We start from the raw sequence: 20253 nt of genomic DNA on the forward strand, positions 1-20253 counted from the left end.
GGTTATAATTGGGGACTCCAGATCCTTCAGAGATTTCTTATGGCTCAGGACATGTCTGTCTGAATTTCTGCCATAACACAGTTGATTTTTAACTCACTGCTAACCCACTTGCTGCATTCTTATATATATATATATTTTTTTTACATATTTCCCAGGAATAGACTCTTTGTTTGACATACGTATTTTTGTCAGAAGAAAAAGTTACCATTTGACTACAACTGTGTGCGCCGCTTAGTCCGCTGCCTCCTCCTCTATTGTGGCTGCAGCAACACGCTGATGCGCAGCACTCGGCGAGCACCGGGGTTTATGGGTAAAGCGCTCACAAAGCAGACCGAAATAGATGGGCTGGAGAAAAATCAACATGACTGACATTCATGTGATATCCTCTGCCTCAGTGTTCCAGAAATATGTCCTCTTTTCTGTGCAATATTAGTGGATTATAAGTGGCCTTATAATTAAAAATGAAATTGACATAGTAAATGAGTTTAATGATTATTTTTCACGGGTGTTTACAGTGGAGAACACAAGTAACTTACCACCATTTAGTATTAATACAGCATGGTCTATGACCAATACATGTATAACTGAGGCTGATGTGGTACAAGACCTAGCTAAGCTCAAAATAAAGAAATCGCAGGGCCCTGATGGCATCTTACCTATAGTTCTAAAAGAGATGAGGGATATTATTAGCCAACCTTTAACTTCACTATTCCTGAAATCATTATCTGCTAGTGTGGTACCTTCTGATTGGAAGCATGCTAATATAACGCACATATTCAAACAAGAGGATAGAAGTAATCCAGCAAACTATAGGCCAATCAGTTTAACTTGCATAACTGGAAAACTAATGGAAGCTATAATCCAAGTGAAAATGGTAGATTACCTGGATTCAAATAACATTCTGAGGGATAGCCAACATGGATTTAGGAGAGGTAGATCCTGTTTAACTAATTTACTTGAGTTCACACAAGAGTAATTGATCACAAAAAGGCCTACGATGTGATATACTTAGAGTTCCAGAAAGCCTTTGATGTTGTCCCCCATAAAAGGCTCTTGCTTAAGCTCAAAGCTGCAGGGATTTTAGGAACTGTAACAGCTTGGATCAAAAACTGGTTAACAGACAGGAAGTAGCCAGTAGTTATTAGAGGCACGATGTCACAGTGGGCTTGCGTTCATAGTGGGGTACCGCAGGTTTCAATTTTAGGACCACTATTGTTCCTAATTTATATTTATATTTAGGTTAATGATATTGACAGCAATACATACAGTAAACTGGTTAAATTTGTAGACAACACCAAGGTGGGTGGTGTAGCAGATACTGATCTAGCAGCACAGAGGCTACAATGGGATCTTGATTTAATTAGTGACTAGGCTGATACCTAGATGAAATTTAACATAGATAAATGTCAGGTATTCCATGCAGTGAGCAGAAATATAAAGTACAGATATTTTATGGGTTCCACAGAAATAAAGGTAGCTGATTATGAGAAAGACCTTGGTGTGTATGTTGATGCTTCCATGTCCCACTCTTGCCAGTGTGGGGAAGTGATAAAAAAAGGCCAATAGGATGTTGGGTTACATCTCTAGGTGTGTGGAGTTTAAGTAAAGGGAGGTGATGCTACGATTATATAATTCCTTGGTAAGACACCACCTAGAATATTGTGTGTAGGTTTGGTCACCATACCTTAAAAAGGACATTGCTGCCTTGGAAAGAGTGTAATGTAGGGCTACAAGAATGATTCCTGGTCTTAGAGGAATGTCTTATGAGGTTATGAGGTTAGCTGACCTGCATCTATTTAGCCTTTGTCAACGGAGACTAAGGGGGGACATGATCCAGGTATATAAGATTCTAACAGGTCTGGATGCTGTTCAGCCAATTGGCTTTTTAAATATTAGTTTAAATACTAGAACTCATGGCCATAAGTGGATATTAGCGGGAGAACATTTTTAAATGAATGTGAGAAAGCACTTCTTTACATAGCGTGTAGTTAGAGTATGAAAGAGTCCTCCTGTTAGTGTAGCGGAAGCTAAAACCCTGGGTTCCTTTAAATCAGAGCTAGATAAGATTTTAACAACTCTGAGCTATTAGTCAAGTTCTCCCCAAAGGAGCTTGATGGGCCAAATAACCATATCTCTTATGTTCTTATGTTCTTACGTCTTGTGTGCCCTTTGTGTCTGCGTTCTCCTCAGACGGGAAGGTGTACGCGCTGGGGGGCATGGGTGTGGACACGACCCCCCAGGCACTGGTGCGAGTCTACGAGCCGGCCAAAGACCAGTGGCAGCTGTTGTCCTCCATGCCGACTCCTCGTTATGGCACCGCCTCCTTCCTGCGCGGGAACAAGATTTACATGCTAGGTGCGTCTGCTCCTCCTCCTCCTCCTTCTCCTCTGGCTCTCCTGTTTGTTCCCCAGGTCCTCCTTGCTGCTTCTCAGTCTCCTCAGCTGACATGTTGCGCGCTCCTTACTTGCGCCTGAGGAAGGGGGGTGTGAGTTTTTACACAGAGAGCTCAGAGGAAGAAAGGATTACTCTGAATATTTACGACAGTGAGACCGTTACTTATGTGTTTGATGATAATCATTATCGGCACGCTCTCTTTTTGAGGCTGCCAGTCCGTCACTCCGAAGAAAAGATTCAGGACTGACGGCTAGTGAAAATTCATTAGCGTAACAAGAGAGAGGGAGAGAGAGTAACAGAGAGGGAGAGAGAGAGAGAGAGAGAGAGAGTACAAGTGATGCTCAGCTCTGCTCAGCCCTAATAATAACAACAGGAAACAAGGGCAGGAGTATTGCCACCCGCATTTGTGACGGCCTGTGCCATCGCATGCTTCTGAGCCTCCTGTTTCTGACACACTGCAGGCCAACAAAACATCCTTTCATAGCCTAAACCTTTCATAGTGCTCCTTTCTGAATGCGTTCAGAATGCCGCATTGAGTTTATATGGCTGTCGTCACGTTGGCCGAGTCAGTGCAGAAATTCACCGTGTAATTTAACCTGGCCTGGGCCCATGGTGGCTGACTGCTCAGCTCACACGTCACAGCACCACCGCCTGCCGAAGGCCCACATGATGCTGAGCTTTGGACCCTGTCCCCGCACATGCCTCTCAGTCCAGTGACAGGCATATCAGGTGGCATCACAGCGGCTGTCCAGTGATCTGGTGACACCTCGGACACAATCCTTCCGTGCACGTGATTGCCTGTCAACTCAGTGGCAGCAGAGGATGCCGGTCAGAACCGAGGTTTCAGCCAGCGTGAGTCCGGAAGGGCAGTCTGCTTAGGTGGTCAATGATTCATTTCATGTGTTCCTTATGCGCACTCTCTCTGTATCAGGTATGCTGCTTTTTTAAAGCAAGCCCACATCAGAGTACTGTATCCTGGACCCAAATACTCATAATAGCCTCCTCTGTCATCACCAAAACATCCATTATGTGAACATGAATCATGGAGATTTTTTTAAAATCTCTTATGAACTATTATGGGTTGAAATCTCCACATTCTGACATCCTTATGCCAGAACTGCCTGGCATTTTCCACAGCCCGATGTGAACTGGAAGGGCACATGACAGATAAGTGCGTGGGCCATGTCCCTTTGCATATCTCTGCTTTGTCTATTTGCCGTCATATGTCGATGGTCTTGTGATCGTCATCCTGTTTTTATTGTCAGACAAACAAGCTTCATTCCAGGCCAGACGGCAATAGTGGACTTGCATCATTAGACTCCAGACTGGATGGAGCCATAATTTCTCGGGTCTGTGGCAGAATTGCACCAGGCGGTCCGGTGACAGATGTGTTTGCCCGATAATCACTTTATTTATGGAAATGCGCTTGGATGCGGCTTGAGGTGATCTGACTGGCAGGAGCCGATGTGTCGCCGTGGAGATGGTGCCTTGGATGCTCTCTGCCCCCCCCCCCCGCCCTGCACAGCCCCCTCTCAGCCCCAGCACAGATCACAAGCCTCAGAACAAGGCATGTGTGAGCTTCTCATTAATGAACAGAATGCTGTTTTTTGGGAGGGGTGTGTGTTCGTGTTTGGGGGGGGATTCTACTGTTAGCCTAATGATTTCTGCACATGCTTTGATCTTCCTTTGCATTGAAGTTTCCTGCGCGGTGGCAGCACAGGCGATGCTTTAATCAAGTGAGACGTTCCCCTTACTGGGGGTCCATTCTATTTCCCAACACTGCGGGCTCTGGGTTCTGCTCCGCGTCCTCTCGCCAGCAGAACCAGTTATCTTGGCTAGTTGTTTATGTCTCATTGGCACAGTTCTGTTTTACCTTATGCTTTTGTTATCCAAAAGTCCAGCCGTTATTGGTGTAAGGCCTCTGTTCTCTACCGCGAGAGCTGGTCTCCTTTGTAAGCAGAGGCTGGGTGCTCTTGCTCTTCCCTCTGCCTTCTCTCTCAATGGAAAACAAACTACCAGAATTGGCAATGGATCAGTGGCGGAGTGAGCCTTGCCCCGCCCCCCCTCAGCCTTTCCCCCTTTGGCAGCGATGAGAGGGAATTTCAACACATGCAGAATTTGTGACATTTTCCACAGCGCCGCACTCGACCCTGCCCTCACTGTTGACAGGTTCTCTGCGCCCCCTAGATGGGAGTCTTGGCAGTGCAGTGATGTGTACATCCTTTGAGTGCCCTGAGGAGGTGGAGTGGAGCTTGAGCCCAGTTCTCCCCACCCTTGGTTTGCTTATACTCCATGGCAGGCATTTCTGAATGACAGCGGGCCCCCGAATTTGGGGGCTGTACTCAACGTGCACCCCTGTCTGCCTGGCCTAATTTATCCAGCTTGTATGCTGATTGGGACCCTGGTGACAGGAGGCTCTGGAATGGGGGACACGGATCAGCGTGGAAAACCTGCCAGTGTCAGGCGAAACAACTCGCCCCCCACCCCATACCCTTGTGCGGGGCTGTACTGCTGTAGCCGGTGCACATGTCTGGATTTGCTTCAAGGGGGCTGGGGGTGGGTGGGTACAGGACTGACTACCACAGAGAGCAACATAGTAAACCCATGGAGAGAGAACGAGGAGATGGTCTCCTCACTCCTGCATCCGTGCTGCGAGAGGCTTGTCTAAAAATACACCCTGCGATCATGCCACCCGCATGCATGAGTGAACGTGACGCGCCGCCTTATTCTGGATCCCACGCCGTCGTCCTTCTCAGGCTGCCTCAGGGCCGCTGCCTTCTCCATCAGATTTTACCACCCCCACCCCCCTCTCAGCGCTCTCTTCTTCGGTGCCCTTTAACCCCATGTGCCGTCTTTCACAGGTGGACGGCAGGGCAAGCTGCCGGTGACAGCCTTCGAGGCCTTCGACCTGGAGATGAGAAGCTGGACGCGCTTCCCCTGCATCCCCAGCCGGCGGGCATTCGCAGGCTGTGCCACCACCGGCCGCAGCTTCTTCAGCCTGGGGGGCCTGCAGCAGCCTGGGCCACACAACTTCTACTCGCGGCCACACTTCGTCAGCACCATGGAGGAGTACGACTCCGAGATGGGTGGGTCCCGCCAACCTCTGGGCATAGAGGGTGACTTGGCCACGGTCGCCCTGAGTTAGTAAGATCAGGACTGCCTGTGTACTACAGAGCTACATGACAGACGGTCGGGAAGAAGGAATTGAGAGGAGAGAAGCACAAGAAGCAGAAGAGACATTGGGTGGTGGAGCAGCCGAGGTCATGGGAATTATGGGCAAATTAAAAAGCCTCACTCTCGTAGGACTGGTGATATGGTGTGCCAGAAATGCACGAGATTCTGAGAAATCCACCCCCCCTACCCTCAGCCCCATGAAAGAGTTTTAAAGGGGAAAGAGACTGGTGAATCCATGTGAGCGTGAATAGCACAATAGGGCTCATGTTAGCCATTTACTTTATGCACATAAGGGATGTGAGTAATTAAAATGCCATTCAGAGTTTATTTCCTGTTTATTTCTAATTGATCTACTGAGACAAAATGCTCACTGGTTTCAATTAAACAAAAACACACAGCTGTGAATGAAGAATTAAGATTGCAGGCTAGTGCACTGAATCATCATTAGAAACTGCAGTGAATCTGGTCATTTGTGGTATCTTTATAATTTCAACCCATTTTCAGTCACACGTCCGGGGGTAAATTAAAATTTCACCACCCGTGTAATGTGCCTGTGTGGAACCGAATACAGTCACCCTGGGTTAGGGGTACCGTGTGATCAAGATCCCTGGCTCTGTTCTGTCATACATGGCATTGGGTCTGTGCCTGAGTCTATAATGATGCCACTATGTTCAGTTTATTATCTTCTTAGCTCCAGTGGAGCAGATCTTTAGGTGTTGTGTCGAAATACATCTCACTATCTTTGCTTTTCCAGTTTATTTTCAGTTCCCTGGTCACCAGCCTCCTCCCCCCCCCCCCCCCCCCCCCCCAGCCCCTGCCTCTGCACCACATGTCCATCCAATGAATGATGAGAGTCAGGGAAGTGTACCATTGTCTTGATTATCTAGCAGGCAGACAGAGACTAGGCCCTCGGCGATGGAGGCCCCGGTGCTGTATTCCGTGGATGACAGGAGAATCAAAAGCGCCGAGTTGTATAATTATACGTTAGGTACAGGTGTGCCATCAATGCGCCGGTCCTTTTGAGGATGTGACTCATATAATTGTGATGGTGGGCCAGAATATGAGGTGGGCTGATGATTGATCTGTGTGTTAAAGCTAACATGGCAATGAGACAAGGGGCTGCTCATTTTGTAAAGGACACAGTGGACAAGGATGGCAGAGTTCTTGGTCAATGAGATGACATTAAAAGCGGGGGCTGTATCATTATCAGATGGGGCCGTCACGGGATCGCGGCTCCAGTGCCACCTGACCACTCATCTGTAAGCGAGGATCACGGGTCTGATGCCCCTGAGATGTTCAGGAACCAGCTGGGCAAAATTTTATAAACTGCGGCTCAAAGACGAGTCAGTCCGTTAACTTATCCGACAGTTTCTCATGAATCGTAGGATGACATCAATGACCTTCAAAAGGAATGGGAAACATTAAGCGCAGGTGTGAAGTGCACTGCTAGGACAGTTCATAACAGGCTCCTTGAAGCAGGACTGAAGTCCCACAAAGCAAGGAAGAAGCCCTTCATTAGAAACAGGGAAGAACCAGGCTGCTGTTTGTAAAAAATATATATATTATTCACAGACGCATAACCATAGATTGAGAAATGAGTGAAACAAAAAATTGTGCTGTGGCCTCTTAGTTTTTTCCGCATCTGTATGTGTCCCTTTTTACCTTAAGGAGACGTGGTTATATGCAGGATCCATGATTTTCAAATACATCAGTCATCGAGGGAGGGAAGGCAGGCTCCAGCCTTTCATGTTCCACCACTGTACTTTTAATTATTCATCCTTTGAAGTCGGGATTAACAGAGTATCACTTGTACTTTACCCCTTCTGTATTTTCATATTCATATTAAGAATGCTATAATGTCACCTTGTGATAATGCTGGATTTTAATTTTTTTTTTTAAATCTCCCCCAAGTTTGGCAGTTTCTAAAACATTAAAGCAATTTATATGGGGAGTTTTTCATCCCCACTCATTTGTTTGGCTGAGACATTATGGTGGCATTTGACACATTTGAAGGCAAGGTTTCCCCATAATCTATCACTTCTGCTTATCAGAATATTGAAAAGAGGCTTTGGGCTTTGAGATAAAAAACCTCTTTATAATCTTCAATGGGGCCTGTGCTGTTCCTTCCAGGTTTGGGCCACTGGTTCTGGGGGAGACTGATGTTTGAAGTACGTTCCCTGGATCTACAGAGACGCGGCGATGCTTGCAAGCTGGCCATTAAAGCCGCTGTTTTTAATATCAAGGCCTTAATAGAGAAGCCTGAGACCATGTGTGATCTTTTTTTAATAAGCACACGATTATTCCTTTTGTCTGTAACGGATGGTATTAACAATGAGACGGGGTCAGTATTTGTGAAGGACAGTGGTAGGCGGAGGCCCCTGTTAGAACATGATCGTTTCAAAGAGCATTTGCATGTAACTGCCTGTATTGGAAACTTTTTGACTACATTTAGGGAGTTAATTGAGCTTATGGTACCCTGCTTTGTGGAGACATGGCGGGAATTCCATTAGCAGCTCATCTGTAGTTTGGAAACCTGAAAGTAATGCGGCGGTGTGTAATTACGAGGCACTGATTGGCAGGGTGTGTCCCCAATTACAGATTAGGCCTCGCCTGATAATTCCCTGCACCCTGCTCTGGAACACTGGCTGTGCCGCCCTCTGGGGGCTACAGGGTTTGTGCATTCAGTGAGTTTCTAGATAAGCTGGGCCTGTGAAGGTCAGTAACCAGCTTTAACATAGGATATCACGGTTCTAATAATGCAGCAGATTCCCGGCCTCGTGGACAGATCCTGCAAAAGCCCAGTTCCCAAGTTTCAGCAGATGGCGGAGATTAGGTCCCACAGCTCTGGTAAACTTTTTCAGCTAGACACCAGGGCCTTGGCACTAACAGATCACTGACTAGGCAGCGCAGTTTTTGTCTATACAGTACTCATCCATCCATCCATCCATCCATCCATCCAACAATCCATCCGTTTATGCCCTATAACCTAGAGACTAAGGCAGAAAATTACATTTGGCAGGATGCCATAGTCAGCAGATTAAGGGAATTGAAAATCCAACATCATTGTAGCCTTCAGTTATGCACACTGAGGACGTTAGTAAGTTATGCAAAGCAGTGTGTGAGCCTGGGAGCCATTAATGTATTCTAATGTCTTCCATTGTCAGCGGTTGATACAGCTGGTACGTTGGCTGACATCTGACACCCCTGCTGCTTGGGGACGCATTGGTTATTAAACTACAAATGACTGGAATATAAATTTTAAACCAAAGCAGTGTTTTGAGACATTTAAATGACTCATTTCCAGTTTTTTTTGTGTTAATATTTGGAAGGACACAGCAGATCCTTAGGAGAAACAGACAGGGGCATAATTTTTTTCTGGTAATGTTTATATTAACTGTACCTTCATAATGCATTGATTATGCATTCATGGAACATTCATAAGCATGTAAGCATGTAAGTATACCTTAACATGTCTTAGAGCATTGCATCCATAATACTTAAAATGAAGATTTGACAGCTGTAATATATATTAATAACAATAATTATAATTGTATAATCACATGATGTTTGTGATTAATGTATATTATAGCTGTTAAGGCATGTTAGAATGTTAAGGTATACTTACACACTGCTTTTGAATGTTCTATGAATGTATTGTGAAGGTGCAGTTAATGTAAAGCAGTACCCCTTTTTTTGTATAAATAATACCAATAATACATTGAGAATAGTGACTAAAGGTGTATAATGAGATTGGATGGATGAATAAATGTTTTTTTCTTTGAATTTCATATATCCTTTATTGTAGTTGCACATTTACATTCTTCTTCTCCATTGTCCATAACCTCTTGTCCAGTGCAGGGTCAGCTGGACCCATCCCAGGAAATGCAGGGCAGGAGATACCCTTGTCAGGATGCCAGTCCATTGCGTATTTTTAGAATTTTGATAATTCTAGAATTTTTTTTTTGTCCTGTGCCATAGTAAGATGTGAAGCTAATCCATTTACCCTTTTCCTAGTTAATATAATTATTTTCTATCACATAGATGTTGTGGAGAATTTGCAGCCTTGAGAATAAATCCTCCATAGATAACGGTGCAGCCAGGCTGCCCACTGGTGGCCCCAGGCATCTATGGGAGATCCTCACATAAATGTTGGCCTTTAGGATAAAACTCACTGCCCTGCTCCGCTGCACAGGCTCAGAGGGGCTTATGCATGTGTAGACAGAGTCCCACGTACTCCATGCCACGCCGCTAATGCTGAAGTTGCTCCCTTCAGCCTCTCTCTCTAAGGAGTGCCAGATCTTTCACAGATTTAAATTTACATGTCAGCCATTATTCCCTTTCAGTGAGTTGGATTGTTTATGTTTATTATTGTTGTCATTGTTATTATTATATTCATGAGATGGACTGGCAGACCATGGGGGTATTCCATGAAAGTAGCTAAATAAAGCCAGACTTACGTGAAAAAGTGAGACTCAAATTAGCTCCATCTCTAAACTTAGCCTCATGTCGTTCCACGAACGCAGTTCAGCTTTAACTAATCGAGGCTTATTCAAGGCAGACTTGCATAGTCTCACTTAGTGCGCACACCCGCGATATTTAAGAAGCCCAAATGAATGGATGAACGATAGATCGACCAAATGAGTCGGAAAGTGTTTAAAACGAGATCGGTGTTTCTTTCCGCCGCAGAACAAACGCTGCTGATGGAGCTGTATGAAAAACACAAAGATGTAATCGTTAAAAAAGGCAATACTGTGGCCATAAACACAACCAGAGTGTTGGCTTGGCAATGCATTACAGACAGATTAAATGTACAAATTACGTAAATGTTGTCTGTGCTTGGCATGGTTATGGTAGTACAGTGGTTTATGCTGTCGCCTTATAACGCGAAAGTTGCTGGTTCGATTCGCATAACCAGCTGGGTTGAGTTCCCGTGTCATTGTTATTGTATAATATTATTTGATCTCCTTAAAATACTTTCAGTCACACCCGTGTGAAATGTTCTGCACAAATAACCGTATCTTGTCTTTGCTTTTCACTTATAAACTTTCAAAGTAGACTGTGACTAAACAAAATATAAAAATATCTTCCTGTTCATATTATTTTAACAGATTTTCTTTCAATTTCAGTCATTGCATTTCATGTTTGACCTTTGTAAAAGCGTACGCTTTTATTTTACAGTAAAATACCGTTATAACGGACTTCAAGGGACCTGGCAATTAACAGTCCGTTATATCCAGAGTTGCTGTATGCCCAGAACACAACTACACGACACCATTTACTCATGCCACACCCCAGCAGACACACTTGTGGTATAGATTATTATATTGTACATGTAGTAATCCAACTTTACCTAACCAGATACGTGACTATTAATAATCCCGACTACGTACGTATCTGCGCTGGATATCACCGGCACGCCACACGCCTTGTAGGCAGAACTGCATGTCTGTTATAGCCGAACAGAACCACATCTAAAAGCGGCCCTGGAGACGAAATTGTTTGTCCATTATAAGCGAAATTCCGTTATAAGCGAGTCCACTGTAACGGGATTTTATTTTATTTTGGAATTAATTGGAATGCTAAGACGTGATTTTATAGGCTTTATTATATTGATTATGTAGCAATCTCAGCTCTGTTCTCCATATTATGAAAGTATCACGCAGAGCTTTACTTCAGAAAAGATGGTTTTTATTCTCTGCTTTCTCGTCTTGCTTTTACTCACAGCACTGACTACAAGCTTCCATTTTTTAATACGTATATACAAGACTCATTATCCCGCTAGCTCAAACAAAATCATGTCATTTTGGTACACCTTACAAATTAACAAAAAAATCAATCAGATAATGTAAAATATAATGTCAGATGACATATAATTCAACAGATTACATGACATGAATAGTAAAATCGCAGAATGTCGTCCGACGGAACGATCTTTTGGGAATCTGTTCCCACACGACGGACGTTCTTTGAGACAACGCTAAACTAAGCGAGACAGTTAGCCTGGTCCCGAGCAGACTTGTTCGGAGGTGCAAGTTACCATGGGAGCTCAGCGGGGATTCATTTAAGACACGTTGATGGAACGGAACTCTCACTTAAATAAGACAGACTTATCGAAATAAGACAGACTTTCCCTTAATCCTGCTTCATGGAATACCCCCCATCTGTGGTATCTGCTTCTTGACCTGTGCTTGGTAGGATAGCCTACTGGGTAAGTGCTTGGTGGAATAGAATTTTTAGAATTTAGTGATCAGTGGTCATTGTCAACACACCACAGCACACAGTGTGCAACAACGAAATGTGACCTCTGCATTTGACCCATATGTGACTTTCGTGACATAGCAGGGGGCAGCTAATTAAGCGCCCGGGGAGCAGTGCTTGGGGACGGTACCTTGCTCAGGGTATCTCAGTGGTGACTTGCTGGTGGGGGATTCGAACCTGCAATCTTTCAATTACAAGTGCGCTACCCTAACCATCAAGCCACCACTGCCCAAGGCAGGACAGCCTACTGGGTAAGTGCTTGGTGGGATAGCCTACTGGGTAAGCACTTACAGAAGTTGGATTGTTCTTATTATTATTCTTGTGTTTGTTTGTTTTTGTTGAAATGCATAATTATTTACTTTCTTTTTTTTTTTGCTTTTGTCCCGCCACCACCCCCCCTCGTTGGAGGACAACTTTATATTTATTTCCAATTGTGTATAAACAAAAATTTCTCCAGACAAGCCCACATCACCCCATCCCTAATATTGTGAAGTAAAGTGAGAACGGTAACAAGCACAATAACTAATGGCAAGTTGAACAGAATTAAACTGATTGTATAGATGGATGCAGACAGGCAGACAGATGGACAGGCAAATACAGACGACAGACAGAGACATTAACAGCCATACACACAGGCAAATCAACGGACGGCTGAACAGACAATTTAGACAGGAAAACAATAAACAGGCTAATTATTTACTTTCTAAATACCCTTATCCTTTTCCCACCCATTTAAGATGGTTGTATGGAGAGAATTCTGGTCAGGGATTATGTTAAATGTCTGGTCCTGGTCTACTGTACTGTTTTTCACCAGGGTAAGAAAGGGTGTGGCTTTAACCCACCTGCTGTCTGCTAGGCATTATCACCCAGGACCAGCATCGCCACATCGGGCTGATTGTTTTGAAGGACCCTCTGTTATGAGCATTATGAGCAATAAAAATTATGTGGTAGTTATGGGTGATTTTAATCTACCGGGGATGCAGTGGGACATTGTCACTGGCTCTTCTGAAAATGAACTGGAGATGGTGGAATTAGGACAGAATTGTTTTTTTACTCAGTTTGTTAACACCCCTACCAGGGGAGATGCCATTCTTGATCTTGTTTTCTCTAATAACCAGGACAGGATTGGTAAATTAGACGTTTTAGAACCACTTGACAGTAGCGATCATAACATGGTTAAATTTGAGGTTAAGTTTAGTGCCCGAAGAGCAAAGTCCAAATCAAAAATATATAATGTTAGGAAGGCTAACTTCAATTGTATGAGATTAAAACTAGAAACTGTGAACTGGATGGAGTTAAATAACAAAACTGTTGAAGAGGCATGGGAATTTTTTAAAAGCACATTATTGCAAGTGCAAGAGGACTTCATACCTGTTTCCAGCAAGAATAAATCTAGGAAATTGCAACCTAGGTGGTTTACTAGGGAAATAAAGTATAAAGTAAAAGGGCTTTGTTCCAGAAATGGAAAATAACTGATGATGACAGAATAAAGCAAGAGTATCTAAATCTATAGGCTGAGTTAAAAAATGACATTAGACGAGCTAAAAGGAATGTCGAAAGGAAGATCGCACTGGAGGCTAAGGATGACGTTAAAAGTTTCTTCCAGTATTTTAACTCTAAAAGAGCTCTAAAAACTGAAATTACTAATCTGCAGGATAGTAAGGGTCTTATAATTGAAAACGACATTGATATAGTAAATGAGTTCAATGATAGTTTTGCATGGGTATTCACTGTTGAGGACACTAGTAACTTACCAGTTCTTATTACTAATCCAGCATCGTCTATAACTAATATATATATAACTGAAGCTGATGTTTTGCAAAGCCTAGCTAAGCTCAAAATAAATAAATCACAGGGCCCTGATGGCATCTTACCTATAGTGTTAAAAGAGATGAGGGATATTATTTGCCGACCCTTAACTTTACTGTTTCAAAAATCCTTATCTGAAGGTGTGGTACCTTCTGATTGGAAGCATGCCAACATAACGCCCATTTTCAAAAAAGGGGATAGAAGTAATTTGTCAAGCTATAGGCCAATCAGTCTAACTTGTATAACTGCTAAAGTTATGGAGGCTATAATCAAAGAGAAAATGGTAGATTACCTGGACTCAAATAACATTTTGGGGGATAGCCAGCATGGATTTAGGAGAGGTAGATCCTGTTTAACAAATCTGTTGGAGTTTTTTGAGGAAGCTACTCAGGAAGTTGATGATATGAAGGCCTATGATGTCATCTACTTAGATTTCCAAAAGGCTTTTGATGTCTTGTGATGCCCCACAAGAGGCTCTTACTTAAACTCAAAGCGACAGGTATTTTAGGAACTGTAGCGACCTGGATTGATAACTGGTTAAAAGATAGGAAGCAGCGAGTAGTTATAAGAGGCACAATGTCACGGTGGGCCTGCGTTCATAGTGGGGTACCGCAGGGTTAAATTTTAGGACCACTATTGTCCCTAATTTACATAAATGATATAGACACCAATATATACAGTGAGCTGGTGAAATTTGCAGATGACACCAAGGTGGGTGGTGTAGCAGATACTGAACTAGCGGCTCAGCAGCTACAGCGGGATCTTGATTTAATTAGTGACTGGGCCGATACCTGGCAGATGAAATTTAACATAGACAAATGTAAGGTACTCCATGTAGGGAGCAGAAATATAAAGTACAGGTATTTTATGGGACCTACTGAAATAAAAGTAGCTGATTATGAGAAAGACCTTGGTGTGTATGTTGATGCTTCCATGTCTCATTCTCGCCAGTGCGGGGAAGCAATAAAAAAGGCCAATAGGATGTTGGGGTATATCTCCAGGTTTGTGGAGTTTAATTAAGTCAAGGGAGGTAATGCTAAGATTATACAATTCCTTGGTGAGACCTCACCTAGAATATTGTGTGCAGGTTTGGTCACCATATCTTAAAAAGGACACTGCGGCCTTAGAAAAGGTGCAGCGTAGGGCCACAAGAATGGTTCCTGGTCTTAGAGGTTAGTTGAGCTAAATCTGTTCAGCCTCAAGCAAAGGAGACTGTGGGGGGACATGATCCAGGTCTATAAGATTCTAACAGGTTTGGATACTGTTCAACCGAATAGTTACTTCAGCATTAGTTCAAATAAAAGAACTCGTGGCCATAGGTGGAAATTAGCAGGAGAACATTTCAAACTGGATTTAAGGAAGCACTTCTTTACACAGCGTGTAGTCAGAGTACGGAATAGTCTTCCTGATAACGTAGTGCAAGCTGAATCCTTGGGTTCCTTTAAATCAGAGCTAGATAAGATTTTAACAACTCTGAGCTATTAGTTAAGTTCTCCCCAAGCGAGCTCGATGGGCCGAATGGCCTCCTCTCGTTTGTATAGTTCTTATGTTCTTACAGTATGTTCTTAAATAAAGAATAAATAAATAAAGAAAGCCAGAAAACAACAGAGGCGAGGAACAAAAAACTAGAAAAAAAAACCTCTGGGAGTCCAAGGTCAACTGGCTGCCCCCCCCCCCCCGGGAATACTGACATTACTGAAAACAGAAAAGTTCTCCCCAAGCGAGCTCGATGGGCCGAATGGCCTCCTCTCGTTTGTATAGTTCTTATGTTCTTATGTTCTTACATGCGGGTTCCCTGCATACACCAGCTCATCCTTTTATCTAATGCATAATGCTCTCTCGTGTTTCTCTGTGTGCTGTGTAGTGAACCAACTTTCATGCAATACGCGTGAGCCTCCATGAAACTACAGCTTCTAAGTATCAAGCCATTATATGAGACAGCATGTGTCATGGAACTGGCTTCCCATCCGGGGTGAACCCCAGCCTGGTGGCCTGTGCTGGCTGAGATCGGCTCCAGACCCCTGTACAAGCCTAAGCAGTAATGGATGGACGGATGGACAATATTAAGAGCAACTACATGAAGTAGCTGACTCTGATGACTAGTTTGCTCCTGAACTGATGTAAGAAGGAAACCACCAATGAAAAAGGTAAGAAGAGGCCAATCTGCTGGTTTTGGTGCTAAAACAATGAGTGTGATACCCATATACATGTCCATCCAAGGAAGATACAGCCATCGTATTTGAAATACTTCAGATTGCTGTTTTTCCCAAGGGACAGCACAAAGGCAGTAGTAACACTGCTCATGGCTGAGAGTGGTCTGTGGAGTTAACGATGGCCTCCTTCCATGTCTTGGGTTCCTCTTCTGTTATCTCTGCATCAAACAATCATATTCCCCTGTATCTTTTTTTTTTTTCCTTTTAAACGGCTGCTTTCTTAATCCAGGGAGGCTGTTCTGGGCGATCATGGAAAGTGTTCCCAGCAACACCCATGGACCCCTTCCCCACATTTCCTGTCATGCCCTAGTGTGTAGGGTGGGCTGCCCATGGCAGGGGTTGCTTTACACCAGTGTGCCACTGTTTGCAAACAAACAGGAAATGCTTGAAAAAAAGCGCGAGTGTGATGCCAGGTAAGATGGTGAACGTGCGGCATCAGTTATTCAGCACCATCTGTCAGTGTTCTGCTGAATTCCTGAAGTGCTGTCAGACAATAAGTGCTGCGGTTTAGGCTCCCGCCCAGCAGAACTTAATCTTGCCATAATCTCCAGAGAATGGGCAGGAGATGCAAGACAACGTGGCAAATAATGTTTTGTTTGTCATGACTTTGATGTTTTCATTTATCACTGGGTGACAAGAAAATGGAAATCTTTAATCCAAACTGGTATCTCGTCCGTAGAGGGGTTGAAATCTGTTTTTCAAATATGCATGAGCTTTAACCGATTTCATTCATTTTCTGTTGTATGTAATGGATTTTTAAATGTAATTTATCACTGGGTTTTTTTTTTAACCTGCATCATTGTAGGGGGTTGGAGGAGGTTCATATGTAGGGGCACCAGGGACAATTATTGAATTGTATCTGGTATCTTTTTACTTGATAATTTGTGTACTTTGCGTATGATGTTTTATAAGCACTTGTCATGCCCTGATCGTCCTCTCCTTCCGTGTGCCACGCCCCCTCGTTAACCCTGTGTGAATTCCCCGTGTTTACCAGCTGTTCCTGATCCTTGTCATTAGTCCATTGTATTTAGTCCGAGTTTCCGTTTGTTTCCCCAGTCCAGTCATTGTAATGTCAATCTGCTTTGTTGCCTGTTCCTTTGTGTTCGTTCCCATTAAACCCCGCATTTTCCCTGATTCTACGTTTCCTCGCCTCTGCTTCCCTGGTCAGCGCATGACAGCACTAGAGTTACTGCTCAGAGCCTAAGTGGCGGGAGATATAGCCGAGTTTAGTTGCTGTAATATTAAAAGTCTGTATTAAACGTCTGATTCACGATTGACCCTGTTCATCAGTTGTCTTGGTCTCCACTACCCAAACGGAGCCCAAAAATGTGATGAGTTGTTACAGCACACCATTGGTCGCATTCACTAAAGCAGCCTCAGTTCCAGAGGCCCTGGGGTGGACTGACACGTCCTGCTGCTGAGAGCTCACTCTTCCAGCATTCCTTTCATTTTCATCTTAATGCTGGCTGCACTTGAGATACACCATGGTGGGAAGCCAGATTTACGATGGATCGGTACCTCCCCAAACGCCGGCTCTGCGGCTTAATGGAGCATCTAACCCAAGTCATTTATTGGTAGTAAGGCCATAGAGGGGGCTGGACAGCATAGTCTGCTGATTGGTATTCAGGCAGGAGTGGCGGCATGCGAGTTTTACCCACCAGGACCGGCAGAGATCGGAGCATTTTGGAAATGACGGCACTATATATGATAAACAGGAAGGTGCGGCGGGAAGCTCACGGCTGCAAAGAATGCCAGTTAGAATAGAATAGCGTTTCAGATGGGTGTCACACTCAGTGGGACAAGTAAAATCAGGCATAAATGCCTAAATGAATAGGATACAATCAGAACAGGAGCACTACTGACAGTTTAATCAGACTCCCGCTCTCAGATGTAATACAAAGAGAGGAGCCCGCTCTCCTCTTTCCGAGGAGCACGCGTGTGTGGCCGCCAGTTGCAGTACTGCTTTCGTTCGCTCCTCCTTCACAGCTCCATGGGAGGCATCTCTGTAACATACCGAAATCTACAAGAGGAAGGCGTTTCAGTTCACCCCTTGCCAGGAGCTCTCCAGCTCAGTTTTAATTTTTACGTTTTATTTTCAGGCTGCTACATCCTGCTCTTCACCTTCTCTGAGCTCCATGCCACATGGACTGGGCAACATAATGAGTACCCAGCCAGGTCCAGTGGGGTTGTTAAAACACTTGTATTATTGCAATATATATTATTATATATAATATTATATATAATATAATATTATATACAATATAATATTATGTACACTCACATTATATTAAAGCAATAACAATTACTGCTTGTTGTGGTGGCTGGTGTGTGATTATTGGGATTCATTGGTTTTGTTATTCTTAGAGCCATGCCCCCTTACCATAAAACATGTAGTAATCGTGCTGTTTTTATGACACTGCAGGGTGCACCCACATGTTAAGGTCACTGCAGGCGTAGTATCCTGCAAATTGTTCCTTGAAGTCTCTGTTCAGAAAGTTTTTGGGTTTGTGCAGGAAACTGCTGGGTGGTTTTGGGAGTGAACTTTCATAGAGGAGGGCTTAAGGCGTATGAGCCATCGGCCATAGACAGAACCCTAATCCCCTCATATTGTTATCGATTAAACACTTTTATCTTTGAAAATCGGCATAGTTGAGGGCATTATTCAGCTTCAATGTTACAATCTGTCACTGACACACTCAGAGTTGTATTGAACGTGTGGGAGGCCTGGCAGCTTCTCTCCATCCTATCCCGTTCCCTAAGGCCGAAGCCAGATGAGACCTTTCATTTTTCCTTCCCGCTCCCTTCTCCTGTCTCCCCTGAGAGCAGCCAGCTGCCTTTGACCTGATAAGGTTTCGCCTCAAGGGACTGAATTAGTGCCCCTTAAATCAATTTGTGGGCTCACTGAGACGGGGCCCTTGGACCGTCTGCGATGTCACCCGGAGCCTAGATCAAGGCTGCACTCTGGGTGTGACACTGTGTTCAGGGATGGAGATGGGAGCCCTGTTGTGCAGCATCTGGCACGCCTGGGATGGACTTGGGATTCATCAGAATCTGTAGGTGAATCAGCTAAGTTATTGAAATTGTTTCTCGGAGACAGTTTTTCAAACATTCAGGAGTAAATAAGAAGAATTTAATGCAAGTTATCATGTGCTTAACATTGCAATATCCACTATGCTCTTCAAAGCAATGTTTTATTTATTTCGTCAAAGAACTTTGTACTTTTCTGCATTAACATGAAAGTCATTCTCTCTGTAATAGTATTTATTTAATTGGACGTTCAGTGATTTATAATCAGTAGATACTCAGGTCACAGTGTCATACTTTAAGATTACATCTGTCCCTGCATCATCTCCCACATAATTATGAAAAAAAGCTGCAGTCATAAGCTAAAAACAGGCTTTAAACTAGAGACACAAATGCTGACTCCCTCTGGTTCTGTCTGTGTTTCTCTGATCTGAAGTGGTGATGTGCTGTGGGAAACATTGGACTGTCGATTGTGGGAGACTGTCTGGTGTCTGTGCTCTTGCAGTTGGTCTGTAGTCTTTACTTTGAGAGACTGTTGGGGGTCATTATTCTGGGATGCCATTAGGGGTGTTTGCTCTGGAAGGCCAATCGGGGGGGGGGGGGGGTCTTTACTCTGGGAAACTCTCAGGAGTCTTTATGTGGGGAAACCATCAGGGGTCTTTACTCTGGGAAGTTGATGACAGTCTTTACTTAGGGAAACTGTCATGGTTTTTTTCTCTAGGAGACAATCAGGGGTTATAACTCTGGGATACCATCTGGGGTCTTCACTCTAAGACAGTGGTTCTCAAACTGGGGGTCGCAGCCCCCTGGGGGGCCACCAGATGGCGCTAGGGGGGGCCGCATCGAAATTGTAGAATCTAAAAAAAAAAATTACCTGTATGTAAATCAGGCTTGTCAACCTATGTAAAATATAATGTATTTAAAAAAAAAATAATAGAAGTATAAAAAAAATGTAAATATAAATTTTACGTAGCACACTACGCTGCTATGGACATCATAAATTAATGTTCAGTATTCAGTACTTTTGTTGCACTTTTCATACAATGTTAGTTTTACTGTCAAAACAGTTTTAATACAATGTTATATTTTGTGAAATGTAAATTTAACAAACCAGAGAAATAAAGACTACAAACAGAATCTAAAATCTAAAATTAAGTAAAATTGTAAGTTTGAGGATGTTTTTGTCGCGTCGGCAGGCAGGCGAGTCGGGAAGCAGGAGAGATCAGCCGGAGATACGGGTAAACGAGTTTTAATTGTAACGAAAGGTGAGACAGGCATGGACATTAACGTACAATACAATGATGGATCTGACGAGACGTACTCAGACGCGGACTAAATACACAAGACTAGCCAGAAATAACAGGACACAGGTGATCACAAT

General features: G+C 43.7%; 1 protein-coding gene across 1 annotated transcript in view; it reads left to right on the top strand.

The window, feature by feature from the left end:
- klhdc8b (kelch domain containing 8B) overlaps positions 1-20253 on the top strand; it is an 87090-nt gene that overhangs the window by 44270 nt on the left and 22567 nt on the right. The window contains exons 3-4 of the mRNA XM_023825860.2: positions 2191-2355; positions 5256-5480. Of these exons, the coding sequence (XP_023681628.1) occupies positions 2191-2355; positions 5256-5480 (390 nt within the window). The remainder of the gene's footprint in view (positions 1-2190; positions 2356-5255; positions 5481-20253) is intronic.

Source organism: Paramormyrops kingsleyae, chromosome 6, assembly GCF_048594095.1.
Source record: "Paramormyrops kingsleyae isolate MSU_618 chromosome 6, PKINGS_0.4, whole genome shotgun sequence".
NCBI classification, from domain to species: domain Eukaryota; kingdom Metazoa; phylum Chordata; class Actinopteri; order Osteoglossiformes; family Mormyridae; genus Paramormyrops; species Paramormyrops kingsleyae.